At 42.9% G+C, this 23616-nt stretch overlaps 1 protein-coding gene across 1 annotated transcript in view; it reads right to left on the bottom strand.

The window, feature by feature from the left end:
- Window positions 1-6336, bottom strand: part of PYGO1 (pygopus family PHD finger 1) — a 40192-nt gene extending 33856 nt beyond the window's left edge. The window contains exon 1 of the mRNA XM_033190037.1: window positions 6249-6336. Coding sequence (XP_033045928.1) covers window positions 6249-6297 — 49 coding nt within the window. The 5' untranslated portion in view covers window positions 6298-6336. The remainder of the gene's footprint in view (window positions 1-6248) is intronic.
- Window positions 6337-23616: the final 17280 nt, after the last annotated feature.

The raw sequence follows: 23616 nt of genomic DNA, 5'->3' as shown, positions 1-23616 counted from the left end.
CATAGTAGCTAAGAGATTGGGCCCTAGATTTTGAGTTGTGGCTTTGCTGCTTATTTACTGGATAAACTTATATATGTTACTTAAGCACATACTACTTAACCTCTCTGAATGTCAATTCCTCAACTGTAAACCAACAATAATAATAACATCTAATTCACAGATTTACTGAGAGGATTAAGCAAGAAGATCCATTTAAAACACTCAGAAAAGTACTTGGTAAGCTATTCATCACAATCAGTGGCAATGTGGAAATGGATTAAGACGGACTAAGGGGGAAGCCATGAAACCAATGAGAGGGTTACTGAAATAATCAAAGGGAAAAGCAAAACCTAAAATAAAGAAGCGGCTGTGGAAAGGTCAATAAGTCAATGGGTTCAAAACATTAGGGAGAGGCCAGGCGCGGTGGCTCACACCTGTAATCCCAGCACTTTGGGAGGCCAAGGTGAGCGGATCACCTGAGGTCAGGAGTTCGAGACCAGCCTGGCCAACATGGTGAATTCCCCCCTCTACTAAAAATACAAAAATTAGCTGGGCGTGGTGGCATGTGCCTATAATCCCAGCTACTCAGGAGGCTGAGGCAGGAGAATCACTTGAACCTGAGAGGCAGAGGTTGCAGTGAGCCAAGATCATGCCATTGCACTCCAGCCTGGGCTACAGAGCAAGACTCCATCTCAAAAAACAAACAAACAAAAAAAAAAAATTAAGGAGACAGAAATTCTAGGACTTTGGGACAGTGTTGCATGGGAGTAGGGGATGGATAAAGATGGCCATGTTCCCCAAGAGGGGGAATATGGGAGAAAAAGCATCATGGACATCTCACGAATAGAAACATTTTATTCCACACATTAAAAACAAAATTCATTTATCTACCCCTCATTAATCCATTCCTCCTCCATCATTTGTAACACCACTCTCTCACGGTTTTTCTCCTACCTCTCTGACTACTCCTTCACATTCTGCTTTTCAGGGTCTTTTTCCCCGCCTTGTCTCCCAAATGTTAGTGTTTCCAAAGTTGATGTTCTCAATGCTGTTCTCTTTTTACTGCTCACTCTCTCTTGTGTGAGTTCATATACTCCCAAGGCATTAATTAGTATTCACCTGTTTACTGATGACTTCCAGATCTCTACTTCTGGGTCGGACTACTCAACCCAGTTCCAAACCAAATATATCCATTGTATACACTGGAATATCCCAGGAGGATACTCATTCAATGTGTCTAAAACCAAACTCACTTTCCTGATAATCTGCCTAGCTCTTATATGGACCAATTTTAAAAACAAAAATTAAAAACCTTTCCTTCAGACTTTCTCTCGCAGGCTCTTCCCCAACCCCCAATTTGTGACTGCATAAATTATGCTCCTTCTCCAATCTTAATCCAAATCCTCTATATTAATCCCATCGAGACAGTCTATATTTTCTTGTAAAGTCCATTTTTAGTAACTTTTATGACATTTCTGTACTATTCCATTCTAAAATACATCCTTATCCCTTCTACGTTATTTCTAACTCTGGTTAAAAGCACTGAAATAAATGCCCTCAACTTCCTTCGTCATCTCTAAATTCTTTTTTCTCCATTCTCTTTTTCTCTAGGACTAAACTTCATGTGTATACTTGATGCTAATCCTGTTCCCTTAGCTGCAAAGACCTGATTTATGAGAATAGAAACCTTGTCTGTCTCATCTCCAGCTACTGGAATAATGACTGTATAGCATATGGTCTACATTTTTAAAACATGTATTGAATGCTTTATTAATAAATGAATTATCCTCTCTCTCTCTCTCTCTCTCTCTGGTGCCTTTCCAGTTTTTCCCCTCTCCTTCTACATTGGGTTCTTCTGTAAATCTTCAAATATGTTTAAGTCTTTTTCCAATGAAGAAAAAAAAGACTAATATTTTCTCTTGACTCTCTTTTTAAGATATTTGCTATGTCTTTCTGTCTACCACCAAGATTATTTTAAGTTTTAAGCCACATCTTCATCGTTTAATCTTTTACCACATTTTTTGCTTTTGTTTTGAGACAGGGTCTTGCTCTGTCACCTAGGCTGGAGTGCATTGGTGTGAACATGGCTCACTGCAGCCTCGACCTCCTGGGCTCAAGGGATCCTCCTACCTCAGCCTCCTGAGTAGCTGGGACTACAGGTGCATACCACCATTAATTTTTAAATGTTTTGTAGAGATGGGTTCTCCGTATGTTGCCCAGGCTGGTGTCAAACTCCTGGGCTGAAGCGATGCTCTATGCCTCAGCCTTCCAAAGTGTTGGGATTACAGGCATGAGCCACCATACCTGGCCCCACGTTAATGTTCAACACTTTGAAATGTGGTCTCCTCCTAAAACTGCCTTCTCAAAATCACAAGAGACCTCCTAGACCCTTTCTCACATTTTTATCTCCTCTGATGCTTTTTGTACATCACTTAAGACTGCTTCTTAGAACTCTTCTCCCTCCTTGATTCCCAAAAAGATGTGCTCTTTTAATTCCTATAAATAATCACAGCCCTTACCATGCTATTTGTAGCTATTTCTTTGTCACTGTTCTGTACTAGACTTAACAATTTCTTGAAGACAGGTGTCGTATCTTTTTTTTTTTTTTTTTTTTGAGATAAGGTCTCACTCCAATTGCCCAGGCAGGAGTGCAGTCGTGCGATCTCAGCTCACTGCAGCCTCAACCTCCCTAGGCTCAGGTGATTCTCCCACCTCAGCCTCCCAAGTAGCTAAGACCACAGGCACATGCCACCACGCCCAGCTAATTTTTTGTATCTTTAGTAGAGACAGGTTGTTGCCCAGGCTGGTCTTAAACTCCTGAACTCAAGTAATCCACCTGCCTCAGCCTTCCAAGGTGCTGGGATTACAAGCGTGAGCCACCGCACCCAGCCAGGTGTCATATCTTAATCAGTGTATTCCTACTATATGGCACTGTGATTGTTCAATAAATATTTGTTGAATACATGAATGAATATGGCCATCAGATCAATGCCTAAAAGAGTTCTAGGAATACTGGAGAATGGGAGTGTTGGTTAAAATAACCATGACAGTTGACGTTCTAAGGGAAAAGGGCAAGTAAAAGCAGTATGAGGGGCAATGGACTATCAGAAAGCAGCATAATTCATGTATTCACTCATTCATTCGACATTTACTATGGGCAAGGCAAATAAGACAATCAAGACGTAGTACCTGTCCTCACAGATCTGTCTTATAATCAAAAGCTGAAAGTTTGGGGTGGAGTGTTAAGAATTGGTAGAAAATAGAAGTAAGATAACACGTCACTAAAGAGTAATTCTAAATCTAATGTTAAAATATAAGGACAGTTTGGAAGACCACAGCCAGCTGCTTCTGGTCTACTCACACCTCTGTGATCTAGGTCTATTAGTAGCAGTTCTCAAACTTCAGTATACATAAGGAGCACCTGGGGATCTTGTTAAAGATGAAGTCCTGACTCTGTGGATCCCAAAAGTCCTGATTCTGTAGATCCACGAATCTATGTTTTAATAAGCATCACAAATGATTATGATGCTTTTAGTCTGCAGAGCAGGCTACTGTAAAGTCCTCGGTCATTCATGTTTTAATTTTGCCATATCTGGATTCTACCTATAATATTACTTTATTAATAATTCATTTAATTGCTATAAGTGTGTATTTATACACATATGTATCTTAGCCTTATCCTAAGCAAGGTATTTGGTGACTTTTTTGTTTTAATACATGTAAAATAAATACATAACCATTAAAAAGGTCTGTCTCTATTACATCAGCATATGGAAAAGTTTGAAAAGCACTGCTCCAGAGTTTATGCCCTGCAAACATCACATCCTGCATGCAGTCTGATGATATAAATTATATTAACAAAAAGTTCCAGGGCAATGAAGTTCAGCAGAATTGTGCTTCGGAAGAGCTCATTATAAAACAATCCAAAAATATTTTTTAAATGAATGTTCTAATGATTACAAAATGACATTAAGGAAATCCTCCCCATAACATGAAAATATTGACTTTTTATTTTAAAAAGTGTTTTGTCTTTTATTCTGGTACTTAACAGAATATTCTTGAGCTGACACCGGAGCCAATCCCAATAGCTAAGCCGTAGAACTTAACAGCAGTTGGAACAAAATGAAGATATATCTGTGTTCTTGCCCCCAATAAAACACTCATCCATTTTATTTAGAATTACATTTGATTAGGACTGATAATTCAGTTCAAAGGTATAAACTTGATACCTCTTTCTTTTCCTTTAACCCCAAAACAATTTATAATAGTAGGCAAAATTATACAGCAAAAATATCAGGGGAATAATTGTATCTCAGGAACATCTATTCCTTAAAGGCTTTGGCAACTCACAACCACAAACAGAAAAGACAAGATATTTCACCAAATCAAAGGTTGTGCTGATATTAAGCCTTTAAAAACAATACTCTTCTCTAAATTATGTTTTCTCTTAAATTGCTAAGAAAATCATTTTCTACCAAAATACTCTTGAGTGGATGTCTTTTGGATTGTGTGTCACAAGCTAGTTCTATACTTGTTTAATTTCTGGTCACACTGAACAAAAACAAAAATGAGCGACTGTGGTCCTTCATCTCTACATCACTTAAGTCAGCCGGAAACTTACCTTATTACTTACTGATTTATAAGGCACTTTACCCTGTTTACCCTGTTTGGATGACTACTGCAATCGCCTCCCTACTAGTCTCCCCTGCTTCAGCCTTTTCTCTACAGTCTGTTCTCCGCACAGCAGCTTACGATGCCCTGTTTAAAATGTCAGATCACTCACTCTTATGCTCAAAACTCTGCAGACCTTTTCTCAGAGTAAAAGCCAGTCTTTTAAATGGCACACCAGGCCCTCTAATACACAATCATCCTACAGCCCACAGCATTAAGACTACTGAACGACTGTAATTTTACAATTAAAATGCTATAATTTAAAAATGCACAAAATGTACTCTTAATGGTATCTATCATCTTTGCTCACTTTTCAAGAATCAAATAATTCTTGATCCTACCCCTCAGCCCCTGTCACAGGACTCTTTCCTTACTCACTTTGCTGCAGTTACAATAGCTTCTTTGCTGTTGATTGCATATACTGGGCATATTCCAGACACAGGGGCTTTGCATTTGCTGTTGCTTTTCTGAGACTGCTCTTCCCACGTGAATCCATATGGCCCTGCTCTATCATTTCCTTTAGGTCTTTGCTCAAACATCATCTTCCAGGTGAGCCCTTTCATGATCACCTTACGTACAATCCATACTTCCCACCCCCACACATATTTCCTCTCCTCTTTTCCTCTTTTGTAGTCCACCATATCACCTACGATTTGGCATTCTGTATCTACTGTTTATCATTTGTTTACCCCACAAGAGGGTGAACTCCTTCTGGATGAAGATCGTCTATCTGCTTTGTTCACTGCTGTATCCCAGTAACAAGAACAGGTCTAGCACATAGTAGATGTTCAATAAATATTTGCTTAATGAACAATATTACTCCAACTCTAGAACTTTCAGTCTTAACCCTATTAAGAGCTAAAAGGCATCCCCCAATTTCCGGGTGGCATTTGACTTTCGTGAACTTATATGCAGTATCTTTTGTTTGACACACGGTTCCCTCTGATTTTTCTTAAACAGTAGTAAGACGACAGGAAAATTCCTAAACAGTGTGCAAGAAAGATGAAAATCAATCACGCATAACACTGATTTTAGATAATTTCTTATCCATAAACCAATAGAGAAAATGCCTTCTGAATTTGTAGCTTCTCCTCTTAAACCTAAGGAAAATAAACTGAATATCTGTTGCCTTTGCCGCGGGGGGGTAAGAAGGGGGCCAGGAGAGACGTGAAAGCCCAGGAGCCCTTCTTCAAGAGCGTCAACTCTTGTGCACTCCAACTTACTTTTTTGAGGGGGTGGGCATCGTTCGAGGTCTCTGCCAGGGGGTGTCTGTTTTTCACCCTTTGAGGTGCCTATTGTGCTGTGTCTTGAGAACGAGGAGAGGTGGGCGAGGAGGGGGTAAGAAGGGATGCTGCGTGCGGCTCCAAATGCCTCCGAACACAAAGTCGGGAGGCGAGGGATCCGCGCGGGTGTCTCGGGGGCCAGCGGGGGCCCGGGCCGCGCGCTCGGATCGCAGCCTCGGCCCCGGGGCGCGGGCGGGACGCGGGCAGCGCGGAGTTAGGCCCGGACAGAGCCCCATGGCCTCCCGGCGGCCGGGCACGGGGCCCCGCGCACCTCACTCACCCCGGTTCCCCCAATCCGGCACCCTTCTCGGTTACCTCGAACTCTCTTCAGCGAAATGGGATCCTTCTCCTGTTCTGCTGACATTACAGACCGCAAAGCATGACTCCCCCCCAGGCCGCGGGAATTCGGTCTCTTTGATGCTGCGGCGGCGGCTCCTCCTCCTCGCGGGGCCGCTGCGGCTGCGAGGCGAGCCTCGGAGCGGAGGCACGGCCGAGGGCGGTGGGGACGCGGGCCGACTTTGCAAAGTTTGGGAGGAGGACGAGGCCTCGGGGCGGCGGGGCGGCGTGCGGGCACCGGCGGGGCTCAGCGGCGGTGGCCGGGAGCGCGGCCTGGGGGCGGCCCCCCACCCGGGGCCGGCATGTGCTGAGGGCGAGTGCGCCGCCGCCGCCGCCTCCTCCCACTCCTTCTTCTTCGCCGCCGCCGCCGCCGCCTCAGGAGCCGCTGACAGGGGAGGCAAGAGGCTGGCGGCCCGGCCCTGGCGGCACACTCACAGCGCCCTCTGAGGAGGAGGTCTGCTCTCTCGCCGCTCCCGAGTCGCAGACACAAAAGCCCCCAGACTGGAGCCGCCTGCAAAACCCGCTCTGGGGCGGGCGAGGGACGTGGCGCGGCCCCGCGGCTTCCCCGCCCTGAGCTCCCCAGCCCCGCGCGGGGACGGGCTTCGGGGGGCGGGGGCCGCTGCCTCGTCCCGCTGCGCCTCCCGCCACCGCCGCCGCCTCGCGCTCCGCCTCGGCCCAGCCCCCACGGCCCGCGCGCGCCTCTCGCTCCGCGCCGGGGCTCGCGGGCCCGCGGCTCTTGCAGCCCGGGCGGGCAGCGCGCGCCTAGGGGCCGCCCCGCCCCGCCCCGCGCCCGACGCTCCCTCGCAGCCCACCAGGCCCGAGAACGCCAGACCCCGCGGCCGACGCGACCGGGCCCAGCTTTCGCAAGGAAAGGGCATCTCCGAACTTCATCGGAGGCCACAGCAGCAGGCATCTCGGCCTCGCAGCCAGGGATCGCAAAGATGAACGTACCATGCGAGGAAACTTTGTAAGCCGGAGCTGGCGAGTTCTCGGCGGGCATGTGGGGATCCAGATTCCCCGACTCCGTGTCCGCGTGGCCGTGGTGTGGACACCTGTTTGTGGAATGCCTCCACTTGGTATTTTAACGACTTGACTCTTCAAGAAAAAGCGACGTAGAATGAATATCAGAAAGGACGGTGTGTGTGTTGGGGGGGGTGTTGAAGCAGTGACGCGGCTGAATCTCATTTAGACGTTAAATTTTAGGAGGAACACCCCCAGTGTGATTGTAAATTAGATGTAATCACCCGTCCACATTCTTCAGTTGGGCTGTGTGACCGGAGGCGACTTGGGTAACCTCTCTGGGTCTGTTTTCTGGTCTATAAAAGGCAGTGGGGCTACATCTCGAAGGTTTCTTCTAGCTCTGACATTGTTTAACGTACTTCTACGAAATTGTTTTTTCTCTGTTTTGTTTGTTTGTTTTTTTACTAGGTTTTCTGGTTATCCACTGGGCTTATTTTGATGTAAGAATCACCAAAAAGCACTCATGAAGCGTGGGAGGACATAGAAATAGCTACAGACTGGAGTCTCGTCCTTTCAGAGACTGACACCCAACTCATTCAGCTGCACAGTCACAGAACAGATGTAAACATGAAGCTAATGTACAGCCTCAACAGTTGCATACCAGACAAGCGCCACATAGTGTGGTCCGGGGCAAATGTAACCCTTTATCTAATCAGAGTGGTCTGGAATGATGGAATTCCTGATTAAAAGAGTCAGACTAGGACAGGCTAGGGAAAATATTCTTACAGGAAGCACTCTGAGGAGAAGGTTCCTGCTAACTAGAATGTAACCTCCATGCGGGCAGGAATTTTGACTGGTTCGCTGCTGTATCCTCTGGTACCTAATGATGACTAACACATAGTAAGTGTTGGAGAAAATATTTACTGATGTATGAATAAACAGACTTCAAGTGGCCCTGGAACGACTGGGATGGCAGGGCTTTGGTAAGAGTAATAAAGCCGAAGCAAATGGTAATATAATAGCAGATTGGGGGCCGGGTGCGGTGGCTCACGCCTGTAATCCCAGCACTTTGGGAGGCAAAGGCGGGCGGATCACGAGGTCAGGAGATCCAGACCATCCTGGCTAACATGGCTAAAAAGACAAAAAATTAATTAGCCGGGGGTGGTGGCGGGCGCCTATAGTCCCAGCTACTTGGGTGGCTGAGGCAGGAGAATGGCGTGAACCCGGGAGGCGGAGCTTGCAGTGAGCCAAGATGGCGCCGCTGCACTCCAGCCTGGGAGACAGAGCAAGACTCCGTCTCAAAAAAATAAATAAGTAAACATAAACATAAAAAAGCAGATTGGATCTGATAGTCTACCTTATAGGGTTGTTGGAGGAAAATTTGAAAGCTCTTTGGTAAGTCAACAAAGAAATGAAGGCCAGGCGTGGTGGCTCAGGCCTGTAAATCCCAACACTTTGGGAGGTTGAGGCAGGAGGATCAATTTAGCCCAGGAATTTGAGACGAGCCTGGGCAACAAAGCTAGACCCTTCTCTACAAAATAATTTTTAAAAATTAGCCAGGCATGGTGGCATGGGCCTGTAGTCCCAACTAGTCAGGAAGCTGAGGCAAGAAGATCCCTTAAGCCCAGGAGTTAAAGGTTGCAGTGAGCCATGGTTACACCACTACACTTCATCCTGGTTAACAGAGCAAGCAAGATCCTGTCCCCGCTCCAAAAAAATATGGAAATGACATGTTTTCATTTTATAACTCTTAGTGCAAGGAGAATGGCTCAGAAAAATCATTGCTAAGAGATTTTGAGTTCTTTATTGTAATTCCCTAAAGCTAGAGACTCAGTATGAAAATCAAGAGAAATGAATTGGCTTCTTTTTCATGATTCATCAAGAATAAAAAGACCATCTTACTTGGGCATAGTCTTTTAGATCGACTTTACTTCCAAATCTTGATGGCTTGCTTGCACATAATCAGAATTACCTGGAGAGCATTCCAAAATTTCAGATTCCTAAGTCCCTCCCCAGATTTACTCAAGTCAGAATCTCTAGATGTCTGTTTTTAAAGGCTCCCTAGATGATTCAAAAGCAATGAGCAGATTTGATGACTTGCATTTATCAGCCATTTGGTGTAAAACCCAAAGATATACATTGTCACCCAAAGATATACAGAGATTGAGACAATGGTTCCTGTCCTTAAGAATTTCACAGTTTGGTGGAGGAAGTAGAGGTTTAAGGTAACATGAACAATGCAAAATGCCAAGCACTGCAATAGACTACCGTGTCAGCAGAGGAGAGAAACCCTCAACTCAGCTAGGGAGGCAGGTAGCTGATGATGTTTTCAGGAGAGCCTTAAGAAGACCATATAGGCCGGGCGCGGTGGCTCAAGCCTGTAATCCCAGCACTTTGGGAGGCCGAGACGGGCGGATCACGAGGTCAGGAGATCGAGACCATCCTGGCTAAGAAGGTGAAACCCCGTCTCTACTAAAAAAATATAAAAAATTAGCCGGGTGAGGTGGCGGGCGCCTGTAGTCCCAGCTACTCGGGAGGCTGAGGCAGGAGAATGGCATGAGCCCGGGAGGCGGAGCTTGCAGTGAGCTGAGATCCGGCCACAGCACTCTAGCCTGGGCGACAGAGCGAGACTCCGTCTCAAAAAAAAAAAAGAAGAACATATAGGAGGCTGGGTGTGGTGGCTCACGCCTATAATCCCAGCACTTTGGGAGGCCGAGGCGAGTGGATCGCGAGGTCAGGAGTTCAAGACCAGCCTGGCCAAGATTGTGAAACCCCGTCTCTACTAAAAACACAAAAAAGCCAGGCATGGGGGCAGGTGCCTGTAATCCTAGCTACTCAGGAGGCTGAGGCAGAGAATTGCTTGAACCCGGGAGGCAGAGGTTGCAGTGAGCTAAGATTGTGCCACTGCATTCCAGCCTGGACAACAGAGAGAGACTCTGTCTCAAAAAAATATATATATATATATATATATGTATAGGAGTTGTTTCCAGGGGTTGAGGGTAAAAGTTAGGTAATGAGGAGTTATTGCTTAATGAGTACAGTATTTCAGTTTGGGATATTGAAAATTTTCTGGAGATGGACAGTGGTAATAGTTACACAACAATGTGAATGTAATTAATGCCACTAAATTGTACTTGGTGGCTAAAATGGTAAATTTTATGTTACATGTATTTTACCATAAAATGGTTGAGGTGAGAACATGTAGAAAATAAAACAGATTGCAAGGGCAAATGGAGTCTTGTAATCAGAGGGAACAGAGTTTCCAAAGGACAAGAAAGGTGAAAACGTATGAATCTTTTGGAGACTGTAAGTAGTTAGAACTGGCTGGAGCATAAGGTACCCTTTGAGAAGTGGCAGGAGCTGATTTTGAGGAAGTAGACAAGAGGCCAGACCTCTGAAGGGCACTGCATGCCACACCAAGAATTTTTGATTTTATCCTGAAAGCAATGGATAAACATTGAAGAGTTTAAGCAGGTGAGTGACATGTTTAGGTCTGACTTTTAGAAAGATCATTCTGGCTACTAGGTGAAAGATGGATTAGAGAGGCATGAAACATTAGTATCTTAGTCTATTTGTGCTGCTATAACAGAACATCAAAGACTGGGTAATTTTTAAAGAACAGAAATTTATTCCTCACGGTTCTGGAGGGTAAGAACTCTTAAGATTAAGATGCTGGCATATGGTGAGGGCTACTCTCCACTTCCAAGATGGTGCTTTGAACACTATGTCCTCCGGAAGGAAGGAACACTGTCCTTACAAGGCAGAAGCTGGAAGAGCAAAAAAGGGCACATTCCCTTTATCAAGCCCCTTTAGAAGGGCACCTAATCCTGTTCATGAAGGAGGAATCCGCATGGTCTAACCACCTCTTAAAAGCAACGCCTCCTGGCCAGGCACGGTGGCTCACACCTGTGATCCCAGAACTTTGGGATGCTGAGGCGGGCAGATCACGAGGTCAGGAGATCAAGACCATCCTAGCTAACACGGTGAAACCCCGTCTCTACTAAAAATAAAAAAAAATTAGCCGGGCGTCTCATGCCTGTAATCCCAGTACTTTAGGAGGCTGAGGCGGGTGGATCACGAGGTCAGGAGATTGAGACCATCCTGGCTAACACGGTGAAACCCCATCTCTACCAAAAAAAAAATACAAAAAATTAGCCAGGTGTGGTGGTGGGCACCTGTGGTCCCAGCTACTTGGGAGGCTGAGGCAGGAGAATGGCGTGAACCTGGGAGGGAGAGCTTGCAGTGAGCCGAGATTGCACCACTGCACTCCAGCCTGGGTGACAGAGCAAGACTCCCTCTCAACAATAAAAAAAAAAAAAAAAAAGCAACACCTCCTAACACTATCATATTGTTGACACCTGAATTTTGGAGTGGACACATTCAAATCATACCAGGTAGGAATTATAACGTAGCTAACAAGCATATGAAAAAAAGCTCAACATCACTAACCATTAGAGAAATGAAAATCAAAACCACAATGAGATATGATCTCATACCAGTCAGAACAGCTATTATTAAAAAGTCAAATTTACAGTCCCACCAACAGTGTATAAGCATTCCTTTTTCTCTGCAACCCCAGAACTACCATTTGACCCAGCAATCTCTTTACTGGATATATACCCAAAGGAATATAAATCATTCTATCATACAGACACATGCACACATATGTTCATTGCAGCACTATTCACAATAGCAAAGACATGGAATCAACCTAAATGTCCATCAATGGCAGACCAGATAAAGAAAATGTGGTACATATACACCATGGAATACTATGCAGCCATAAAAAGAACAAGATCATGTCCTTTGCAGGGACATAGATGGAGCACAGGCCATTATCCTTAGCAAACTAATGCAGGAACAGAAAACCAAACACCACATGTTCTCATTTATGGGTGGGAGCTAAATGATGAGAACACATAGACACATAGATGGGAATAAGAGACACTGGGGCCTACCAAGAGGTTGGAGGGTGAGAGGAGAGAGAGGATCAGAAATAATAACTATTGGATACTAGGCTTAAGGCCTGGGCAATAAAATAATCTGTACAACAAACTCAGGTTTGACATGACACAGGTTTACCTGTATAACAAAACTGCATCCCTGAACTTAAAAAAATTAAAAAAGGAAATTATAGAGAAAATGAGGTAAGAGATGGATGAAGGCCTTATACATTGAAGTGGGGTAGTGGAGAGGAAGCATAAGAAATGGTGGTAAAAACTGACAACATGGTAATTGTTTAGATGTGGAAGGTGAAAGACAAATCAGGAATTTGCTCCCAGACTTGTTTTAGGTGACATAGAATACAGGGAGACATTGATGGTGGTAATAGTTGGTGGAGCAGGGTGATGACGAGCTTAGATTTGGACACCTGAGTCTGCTATGTCTCTACTAAAAATGCAAAAATTTAGCCAGGCATGGTGGTGGGTGCCTGTAGTCCCAGCTGCTTGGGAGGCTGAGGCAGGAGAATGGCGTGAACCCGGGAGGCGGAGTTTGCAGTGAGCCGAGATCGCACCACTGCACTCCAGCCTGGGTGACAGAGTGAGACTCTGTCTCAAAAAAAAATAAAATAAAATAAAATAAAATAAAACAGGCAATGAGCTGGACTTGGCCCACAGGTGATAGTTTGCTGACCCCTGGGCTAGAACGTAGACTATATAAAGGACTCTGGAGGTCAGATGACAGGCCTAGGGTGCAGACACATATGAAGGAGACATTATCTAAGAATGGATAAACTCATCCAGGACCAAAGAAAACTAACAGCCAAGAACAGATGCAAGGAAATGATGACAGTTTAAAAGGTTAACAAAGATAGAGGAGCCTGTAAAGGAAATCACGAAAGAATGAAAAAGAAAACAGGAGTTTTAGGGCGATCAAGAAAAGGAAGAAATGATCAACCGTATCACATGCTATGGAAAGAAGTACTCATTTCTATCATCAGTCATCCTTGGCCTGGCATCTACTGAACTTTCTGGTTTTCTTATATTTTAAAGTATTGATTTTATTGTCTGCTTTTAATATTTTTCATCTCAAATTTTGTGCGTTTTTATTGCTGATGGTTTCATGGTGGAGTGCTTAAGCACTCAACCTCTAATCTAAGTTGGTTTGATTGACATGTATACTTTTTTTCAAAAAAAAAATTTCTGTAAGTTCTGTTTTAAAATATTTGAAATCACAGATTTGTGTTACATTGTATAGAAATAAAAATCAAATCCAATCTAGATGTTTGGAAGTTTTGCAAATTGGTTTGAATCCTTTCATGTTATAATTGAAATTGCAGCCAGTTTAGCAACCTCTAGCCATTGGGCAATCATATCCAGGAGGCTTTTGTTGACAAATATAGTGCTATCAAAAGCTCAAATTTGAGGGCAATAACAACAGCAAACTTTGGAAGATGGTTTGTATGAATCGGGATTCAATCAGGACACAGGGGGCACACAGTTTGAATGGAGTTAATAAAGGGTTATTAACTATAGCAAGGGACTGAAGTAGTAAGGGATTAGTATGAAGTGAAGTAAGGGATAGTATGAAGTAAAGAGAATGCTAAAGTATTTGAGAAAAACAGATGTAAGCAGCAGCCACTATCCTTAAAACTAATATAAAGCATCTGAAGAAGAGGTCCCCTTCCTCTCCAGGCCAAGAGAGTGCACAGCTCTTATTGGAGAGTGCACAGCTGCGGCTCACTGGATGCCAGAGAAGCTGCTGTGGTGCTACCTTCTGAGGGAAGTGCCAAAGGAAAACGCCCTGGGTGTTGCCAGCATTGCAAAGCCGGCACTGATGTTGCCAGCACTGCAGGACCTGGAAGGAGGCTATGCATGCTGCAGAAACCCATTCAGAGGAACAACTGAAACAGGAAGGAAAGCAAAAGCACCTTACTCTTATTTTTTTTTTTTTTTTGAGACGGAGTCTCGCTCTGTCGCCCAGGCTGGAGTGCAGTGGCCGGATCTCAGCTCACTGCAAGCTCCGCCTCCCGGGTTTACGCCATTCTCCTGCCTCAGCCTCCCGAGTAGCTGGGACTACAGGCGCCCGCCACCGTGCCCGGCTAGTTTTTTGTATTTTTTAGTAGAGACGGGGTTTCACTGTGTTAGCCAGGATGGTCTCGATCTCCTGACCTCGTGATCCGCCCGTCTCGGCCTCCCAAAGTGCTGGGATTACTCTTATATGTCTTATAATGGCTTATAATACTCTTATAATGTCTCTCTAGCACCCTCTACTGACAAAGTTTAACATCATGCCAGCTGGCAAAAGCAAAATATTATTTAGAGTCCAGCTCCATTTTTGCAGAGCAGGCAGTGAAGGATAAATTTGGAGTTGAGAGGCAATAAATTTATTATTGACACAATGATGGTTGTACTTTAGCCTAGCAAAGCTCTGTAAGGGACCTCTTATCAATAAGCACCTCTGGTTCTGGAATATACTACGTCATAAAATGGTGACTCCCAAATATTTGCTGTCATGCCCTAAATGCATGTTTATTTCCTATATTATGAAATACGGGACAAAGTTTTACTTCAAATTACTTTTGATCTTATTCTCTTTAGCCTTTCTTTTTTTGAGACAGAGTTTCACTCTTGCTGCCCAGGCTGGAGTGCAATGGCATGATCTTGGCTCACTGCAACCTCTGCTTCCCAGGTTCAAGTGATTCTCCTGCCTCAGCATCCCGAGTAGCTGGGATTACAGGTGCCCGCCACCACACCCAGCTAATTTTTGTGTTTTTAGTAGAGATGGGATTTCGCCATATTGGCCAGGCTGGTCTCGAATTCCTGACCTCCCTGTGATCCAACTGCCTTGGCCTGCTGGGATTACAGGCTTGAGCCACTACGCCTTGCCCTCTTTAGGCTTTTATATCCCATCCATCATCAGATTCCAGAAATGTTACCACCTATATATATTCTCAGATGTGTCCATTCTTCTCTATCCCCACTACCACCATCCAAGTCTAGCCAAAAATCATTTGTTTATTTTCTGGACTTATGCAATAATCACCCAAGTTGTTTCCACATTTCTTGTCCTCTATTCAATTCATTTTCCACTTAGTAGCCAGACTGCTGTGTTTTTATTTTTTAACTTTTTATTTTGAAATAATTATGGCTTCAAAGGAGGTTATAAAGAAATGTATAGGTAAGTCTTGTGCATCCTTCCCCCAGCTTACCCCAATTTTTTTTTTTTTTTTCTGGAGATGGAGTCTTGCTCTGTTGCCCAGGCTGGAGTGCAGTGGCACGATCTTGGCTCACTGTAACCTCCACTTGCTGGGTTCTAGCAATTCTCCTGCCTCAGCCTCCTGAGTAGCTGTGACTACAGGCACACACTGCCATGCCCGGCTAATTTTTCATATTTTAGTAGATATGGGGTTTCACCGTGTTGCCCTGGCTGGTCTCAAACTCCTGAGCTCAGGGAATCCACCCACCTTGGCCTCCCAAGGTGCTAGGATTGTAGGCATGAGCCACCACCCCCAGTCACCTGATTTTAACATCATGCAAAACTATAGCACAGTATCAAAACCAAGAAATGCACATTGGTGCAATTCATAGAACCTATTCAAATTTCACTAGTTTTACATGCACTTGTGTGTGTTTATGTAGCACACAATCAAGATACTTAACTGTATCACCATTACAAGACTCTAATGACAAGACTACCGTGTTAGCCCTTTATAGCCACTCATTCCCTCCCCCGTCCTTAATTCCTAGCAACCCCTAATCAATTCTGCATTTTTATAATTATTTTATTTGATGAATGTTACACAAATGAAATCAGGAATATGCATTTTTGAGACTGACTTTTTTCTTTTACACAATGCAATTTCCTTGAGTTTCATCCAAGTTGTATGTGTCAAAATTTTGTTCCTTTTTACTACTTCATAATATTTCAGGTATAGCGATATCACCATTTAACGCTTCTCTCTGAAGAACACTTGGGTAGTTTCTACTTTTTGGCTATTATAAACAGAGTTGTTATAAACATTCACATACAAGTTCTTGTGTGAAAATAAGTCTGCTTTTTTTTTTTTTTTTTGAGACAGGGCCTCCTTGTTGCTTAGGCTAGAGTGCAGTGGCACCCAGGCTGGAGTGCAGTGGCACCCAGGCTGGAGTGCAGTGGTGTGAACACGTTTCACTGCAGCCCTGACCTCCTTGGCTCAAGGGCTCCTCTCACTTTAGCTTCCTAAGTAGCTGGGACTACACGTGTGCACCACCATGCCCTGCTGATTAAAAAAAAAAAATTGTAGAGACAGAGTCTTGCCATGTTGCCCAGGCTGGTCTCAAACTCCTGGGCTCAACCAGTCTTCCTGCTATGGCCTCCCAAAGTGTTGGGATTACAGGTGTGAGCCACTGCGCCCAGCCCAAGTCTGCTTTTTTCTAGGATAAATGATCAATAACACAATTGCTGGGTCATATGGTAAGTCCATTTTTAGTTTTGAAAGGAACTTCCAAACTATTTTCTGGAGTGAAGAGTGCTTTTTGTAAATACACACATCTCATCATGTCATTATTTTACATAAAACTCTTCAATGCCTTTCCACTGCGGTATAATTAAGGCTTGATTTTTATTATTTTTATTTTATTTTATTTTATTTGTTTGGACAGAGTTTTGCTCTTGTTGTTCAGGCTGGAGTGTAATGGCACGATCTAGGCTGACTGCCACCTCTACCTCCCGGGTTCAAGTGATTCTCCTGCCACCTGAGTAGCTGGGATTACAGGCATGCGCCACCATGCCCAGCTAATTTTGTATTTTTGTATTTTTAGTAGAGACAGGGCTTCTCCATGTTGGTCAGGCTGATCTCGAACTCCTGACCTCAGGTGATCCACCCACCTTAGCCTCCCAAAGTGTTGGGATTACATGTGTGAGCCACCACACCTGGCCAAGGTTTGATTTTTTAAAATATATACTGCAAGACATTACTATAATTTCCACTGATTTCTCCAGCCTCATTCTGTACCACTTCCTTTCCTCTTTATGCTCACTGGGCTTTTGAATATGTCCTCAATTCATCATTAGTCTCCTGCCACGGTGGCTTTGCAAATGCTGTTTGGTTTTCCTGGGATGCTCTTCTCCCTGCTCTTAGTCTAATGAACTTAAACTCTACCTTTCATTCTTTTTTTTTTTTTTTTTTGAGATGGACTCTCGCTCTGTCGCCCAGGCTGGAGTGCAGTGGCCGGATCTCAGCTCACTGCAAGCTCCGCCTCCTGGGTTTACGCCATTCTCCTGCTTCAGCCTCCCCAGTAGCTGGGACTACAGGCGCCCGACATCTCGCCCGGCTAGTTTTTTGTATTTTTTAGTAGAGACGGGGTTTCGCCGTATTAGCCAGGATAGTCTCAATCTCCTAACCTCGTGATCCGCCCATCTCGGCATCCCAAAGTGCTGGGATTACAGGCTTGAGCCACCACGCCCGGCCTATACCTTTCATTCTTAACTCAAGCATTATTTCCTCAGGGAAAACTCTCTAGTCTAAGTAAGGTTCCTTTTTTCATCTTTCTTTCATCTCATCTCTCAGTTTGAAATTATATAGTAATTTCTGTGAATATCTGATTAAATCCTGTCTTCATCTCCAGATTAAAATTCATGTAAGCAAGAATTGTGTTAATTTTTGCTCATTAATGCCTGGCATGTAGCAGATGCTCAAAAATACTTTTTGAGTGAATGAATGAATGAATGAGTTGTACACTGGCAAACATTTCAGTGCCAAAGCATTCATATTCTAAATTTTATGTATCCATTATTCATTTAATGTATATTAACCAGTAATCATGTTCAAGGTAGTTTACTGAGCAATAGATTACTATAGACAAATTTCAGATTCACACAAAATTTATATTAATGCATCCTGAAATACATGTTATTTCAAACAAAGACTTTCTAAATAGTTCTACTGGATAAACATTGAAAAATTAAAAAATTAATAGGTGGGCCAGGTGTGGTGGCTCATGCCTGTAATCCCAGTACTTTGGGAGGCCGAGGCGGGCAGATCACGACGTCAGCAGATCGAGACCATGGTGAAACCCCATCTTTACTGAAAATACAAAAAATAAGCTGGGCGTGGTGGCAGGCGCCTGTAGTCCCAGCTACTCGGGAGGCTGAGGCAGGAGAATGGTGTGAACCTGGGAGGCGGAGCTTGCAGTGAGCCGAGATCGCACCACTGCACTCCAGCCTGGGTGACAGAGCGAGACTCCATCTCCAAAAAAAAAAAAAAAAAAAAAAAAAAAAATTAATAGGATATTTGTAATTCTTTTAAAATATTAAGGAAGTTTCGCCTGGGCAACATGGCGAGATCCTGTCACTATGAAAAAAAAATTGTTTTATTTATTTATTTTTGGAGACAGAGTCTCACTCTGTCACTCAGGCTGGAGTGAAGTGGTGCCATCTTGCCTGACTGCAATCTCCGCCTCCCAGGTTCAAGTGATTCTCCTGCCTCAGCGTCCCCAGCAGCTGGGACTACAGGTGCCCGCCACCATACCAGGCTAATTTTTTGTAGTTTTAGTAGATACAGGCTTTTGCCATGTTCCCCAGGCTGGTCTCGAACTCCTGAGCTCAGCCAATCTGCCCAACTTGGCCTCCCAGAGTGCTGGGATTACAGGCATGAGCCGCTGAGCCTGGCCTAAAAATTTTTTTTTTAAATTAGCCGTGCATGGTGGTGAGCATCTTTAATCCCAGCTGCTTGGGAGACTGGGATGGGAGAACCGCTTGGACCCAGAAAGTCAAGTCTGTAGTGAGCTGTGATTGTGCCTTTGCACTCCCAGCCTGGGTAACAGAGTGAGAGACCCTGTCTCAATAAAATAAGATATAAATAAATAAAAATTGAGAAAGTTTACAAGTCAAAAAAGGGACAAATGTAGCTCTCCATCTTGATCACTGTTTGTCATATGGACTTGACGTAACTCTCTGCAACCAACAACCAAAGACTTGAGTTTAATATTATCATCATAAGAAGGTCCCTGGTATTTTTTCCTGGACAGCATGGTTTAAAAACTTCATGGTTGTGACATCATATTCTAAGGGACATACCTCTAGTGATGCATCTGTCTGTAATCTTTGATCCTAAAGGCTTAGTGAGTCATGTACTTCTTATGTGATAGCTGATGAAGCCAATATGGCAAAGTCATGTGGGATTTTTGCCTTGTTTTGCTCTGCTTTTTACAGCGATGGGAAAAAAAGGCAGATTTTTTTCAGGACATGAATACTGCCAACATAGGCAGACTGCAACACTGTGGGTTGCCTGAGAAATTTTTTTAAGAACGTGAGAATGAGCAAGATGTGTGCATATTTGTGAATGAAACACAGCAAGGCAGGACTACCTAAGAAACATGACAAGTCTTGGTGTTAAAATAACAAACTGTAAATATGAAACAATTGAGATTTTATAAAATCTCTCTTTTTTTTTTGAGACAGAGTCTTGCTCTTGTCACCTAGGCTGGAGCGCAGTGGCACGATCTCGGCTCACTGCAACCTCCACCTCCCAGGCTCAAGTGATTCTCCTGCTTCAGCCTCCTGAGTAGCTGGGATTACAGGCACCCACCACCACGCCTGGCTAATTTTTATACTTTTAGTAGAGAGGACTTTCGCCATGTTGGTCAGGCTTGGCTCGAACTTCTGACCACAGGTGATGCGTCCGCCTCAGCCTCCCAAAATGCTGGGATTACAAGCGTGAGCTACCTTGCCCGGCGTATAAAATCTCTCTTAAGAAGACAGAAAATATGCCAATTTTAAGCCTTTTTGGTTTGTATGTGTGTTTGGAGGGAAAGAGTGGGAACAGGAAGGCAAAATGATAACAACTTTGTACTGCAATATTCCTTTAAGTCTTTCATTTTTTGGTACACTTGTGTATTTTATAAAGATATTTTCATACCACAAAATTCACCATTTTAATGTGTACCATTTTGTATGTAGTATTCTCACTTTTTAGTATACTTTAGTATATTCACAGAGTTGTGTAAGCATTACCACTGGCTAATTCCAGACGATCTTCGTCACCCCAGAAAGAAACCCTATACTAGTTAGCAGTCACTCCCTCTTTTTTCATTTCCTAGGCCCTGGCAACTACTACTCTCTGTCTCTATGAATTTGCCTATTCTGGACATTTCATTTAATATAAATGAAATCACATATGGCCTTTTGCGACTGGCTACTTTCACTTAGAATAATGTTTTCAAGATTCCTCCATGTTCTTTTTTTTTTTTTGAGGCAGAGTCTCACTCTGTCGCCCAGGCTGGAGTGCAGTGGCGCGATCTCGGCTCACTGCAAGCTCCGCCTCCCGGGTTCACGCCATTCTCCTGCCTCAGCCTCCCGAGTAGCTGGGACTACAGGCGCCCGACACCACGTCCGGCTAATTTTTTGTATTTTTAGTAGAGATGGGGTTTCACCGTGTTAGCCAGGATGGTCTCGATCTCCTGACCTCGTGATCTGCCCGCCTCAGCCGCCCAAAGTGCTGGGGTTACAGGCGTGAGCTACCACGCCTGGCCTCCATGTTATATATATATATTAGTACTTCATTTCTTTTACGGATCAATAATATTCCATTGGATAGATATACCAGTACATTAATTTCTTAAATTTTTAAATTTTATTTTCGAACTCACAGAAGAGGTACAGGAAAAATAAAAAGGACTTAAGTATATCCTTCACTTGGATAAATAAGTAAACATTTTGCTTCAATTACTTGTTTGCCTTCTCTGTTTTCCTCCCTGTCTGCACACTCACACATTATTATTATTATTGCCATTGTTATTATTTTCTGAACCTTCATGCCTTTCTACTTGTAATAATTCAGTGTATTTCCTAAAGACGAAATGGTCTCTTACATAGTCATAGAACAATAACAAAATTAAGGAAATTTAACACAAGTTGAAATACTTTTATCTAACTTGCTGACCATATCTAAATTCATCGATAGTTCCAGTAATGTCCTTGAATGTCAGTTTTTTCTCCCCCGATCAAAGATCCACATTGTATTTAACTGTCATGTTCTTTCTTTCATCTGGAATGGTCCCTCAATCTTCTCTTGTCATTCGTGACACTGATATTTTTAGAATACAGGCCTGTCATTATTGTAGGGTGACACTCAGCTTGGGTTTTTCTGATGTTTTTTCACGATTAGATTAAGGTTGATGTGTTTGAGGCAGGAATAACGCATAATAACGAAGCTTTGTCCCACTCAGCGCACCACCTCAGGAGGCACATGAAATCCATTTGTTTTATTATTGGTGATGTTAACTTTGATCAGTTGGTTAATGTGATGTCCTCTATGTTTCTCTACTGTAAAGTTACCATCACTATAAAGTTAATAAGTGCTCTCTGGGAAAAGACTTTGAAACTATGAAATATCCCATTCTGCATTAAACTTTTATCCACTATTTTTTTTTTGCATCCTTTGATGATTCCTACCTGAATTAGTTATCAGTATTACAGCTGCAAAATGGTCATTTCTAACTCTAGCATTCCTTTTACATTTCTTGTTTGGCATTCTACTTTCTCTTTTTCTCTATCAAAATGGACGTATGCATCCATTATTTTATTCAGTGGGTTATAATGGATTACTTGTTATTCATTCTGATAATCAGTTTGTTCCAGAATTGGCTAGAACTGGAGTCCCTTCAGCTGACGTTGGTGATCTTTAGAACATGTACCATAGTTTCTTGAGCTCTTCCTTACTTTCTGACACAACAAAATGTTCCAGGTTCCAATACTTTTCTCTGCTCCAGCCCTGGAATTAGCAATTTCCGGAAACTAAGGAGTCCTGAGGACTAGTATTTAGAACACAGATTCTGGGTGCTTAGTGTGCTCATTACCACTGCAGTGTCACTAATTATAGGCTTTCTGGGAAAAAAAATGAAAGTTTCATATGGTTCAACTATATATGTTTATTTATTTACATGTATTCACATGCATATATAATGAATTCGTATTATTCAATATATATGGATGCCTCTAATTCCAAATCAGTTTCACATGGTTCTTCCTCCCCTTCATCCTTCCACGTTTTTATCTTTCTTCTCCCACAGGGAGAACTCTGCTTCCCAGAGTTCCCATTTTTATTATGGCTTTTGTTATAAACGAAATGTGAAAGGACATGTTTCATTTCTAATTTCAAAATTATATTAACATTATATGCAAAGTATAAGCATGTGTATGCATGCACAATTTGAGAGTATATGGTTACTAATTTAAATGAATTCTGATATTTTTAGAATATCAGAATATCAATATGCTTACACAACTCTGTGAATATACTAGTTATGCCCCTTACACAAAAATATCATCCTCATCCCATGTCATCCCACAATTGTAGCTTCATTCTTTTGGATTGTAAAATTGCTTTGGTGTTTAAGAGTTATCTATTAAAATGTAAATTACCTAGCTTTAACAGCTTAATAATCAGTTAATATCTGAAAGGAATTAGTAGATAGCTTTGTGAGACTGAGCTGGAGGGTACTGAAGGTGAAGGTTGACACAGAGAGAGGATTGAAGAAAGTTAGGGAGGGTTGACTAGTACAAATGTTAACTTTTTGTAGTTATAAATTTTCTTTTATGCATAAATTGATCATAATATAGGTTGAACATCCCTAATCCAAAAATCTGAAATCCATAATGCTCAAAAATCTGAAACTTGTTGGGTGCCGACACCACAGGTGGAAAATTTCACACCTCAACTCATGTGATGGGTTGTAGTCAAAATTCAGGTACATAACACAGTTTATTTCTGTAGATAATGTGTTGAAAATATTGCACATAAGGGCTGGGTGTGGTAGCTCACGCCTGTAATCCGAGCACTTTGGGAGGCCAAGGCGGGTGGATCACTTTCACCATGTTGGCCAGACCATCATGGTGGAACCTCATCTCTACTAAAATACAAAAATTAGCTGGGCATGGTGGTGCACACCTGTAATCCCAGCTACTCAGGAGACTGAGTCAGGAGAATCACTTGAACCCGGGAGGTGGAGGCTGCAGTGAGCAGAGATTGTGCCACTGCACTCCAGCCTACGGGACAGAGCAGACTCCATCTCAAAACAAAACAAAACAAAAAACTCTATACAATTATTGCAGGTCCCATCTCTAAGATATCTCATTATGTATATACAAACATTCTAAACATAAAAAAATCCCAAATCTGAAACACTTCTGGTCCCAAGCATTTTGGATAGCGGATACTTGACCTGTATGAATAGATATGTCAACACGGGCTATCTTCCTCTTTAAATAGTTCTTCAAATATACCCTTTGATAAAATTTATACTTTTCTCCATAAAAGTCTTGCATATTTGTTATGATATATTCTTAATTCTTAATTATTGTTGGTATAGTAAACTACATCTTTTTGGTTGTTTGTTGCTGATATATAGTAACTCTGTTATACTTGTATTTTGATCTTATACCCAACTATCTTTCGTAACTCCTG

Source organism: Trachypithecus francoisi, unplaced genomic scaffold (genome assembly GCF_009764315.1).
Source record: "Trachypithecus francoisi isolate TF-2019V2 unplaced genomic scaffold, Tfra_2.0 Lachesis_group3, whole genome shotgun sequence".
Classification (NCBI taxonomy): domain Eukaryota; kingdom Metazoa; phylum Chordata; class Mammalia; order Primates; family Cercopithecidae; genus Trachypithecus; species Trachypithecus francoisi.
This window is presented reverse-complemented; position numbering and strand designations above follow the sequence as displayed.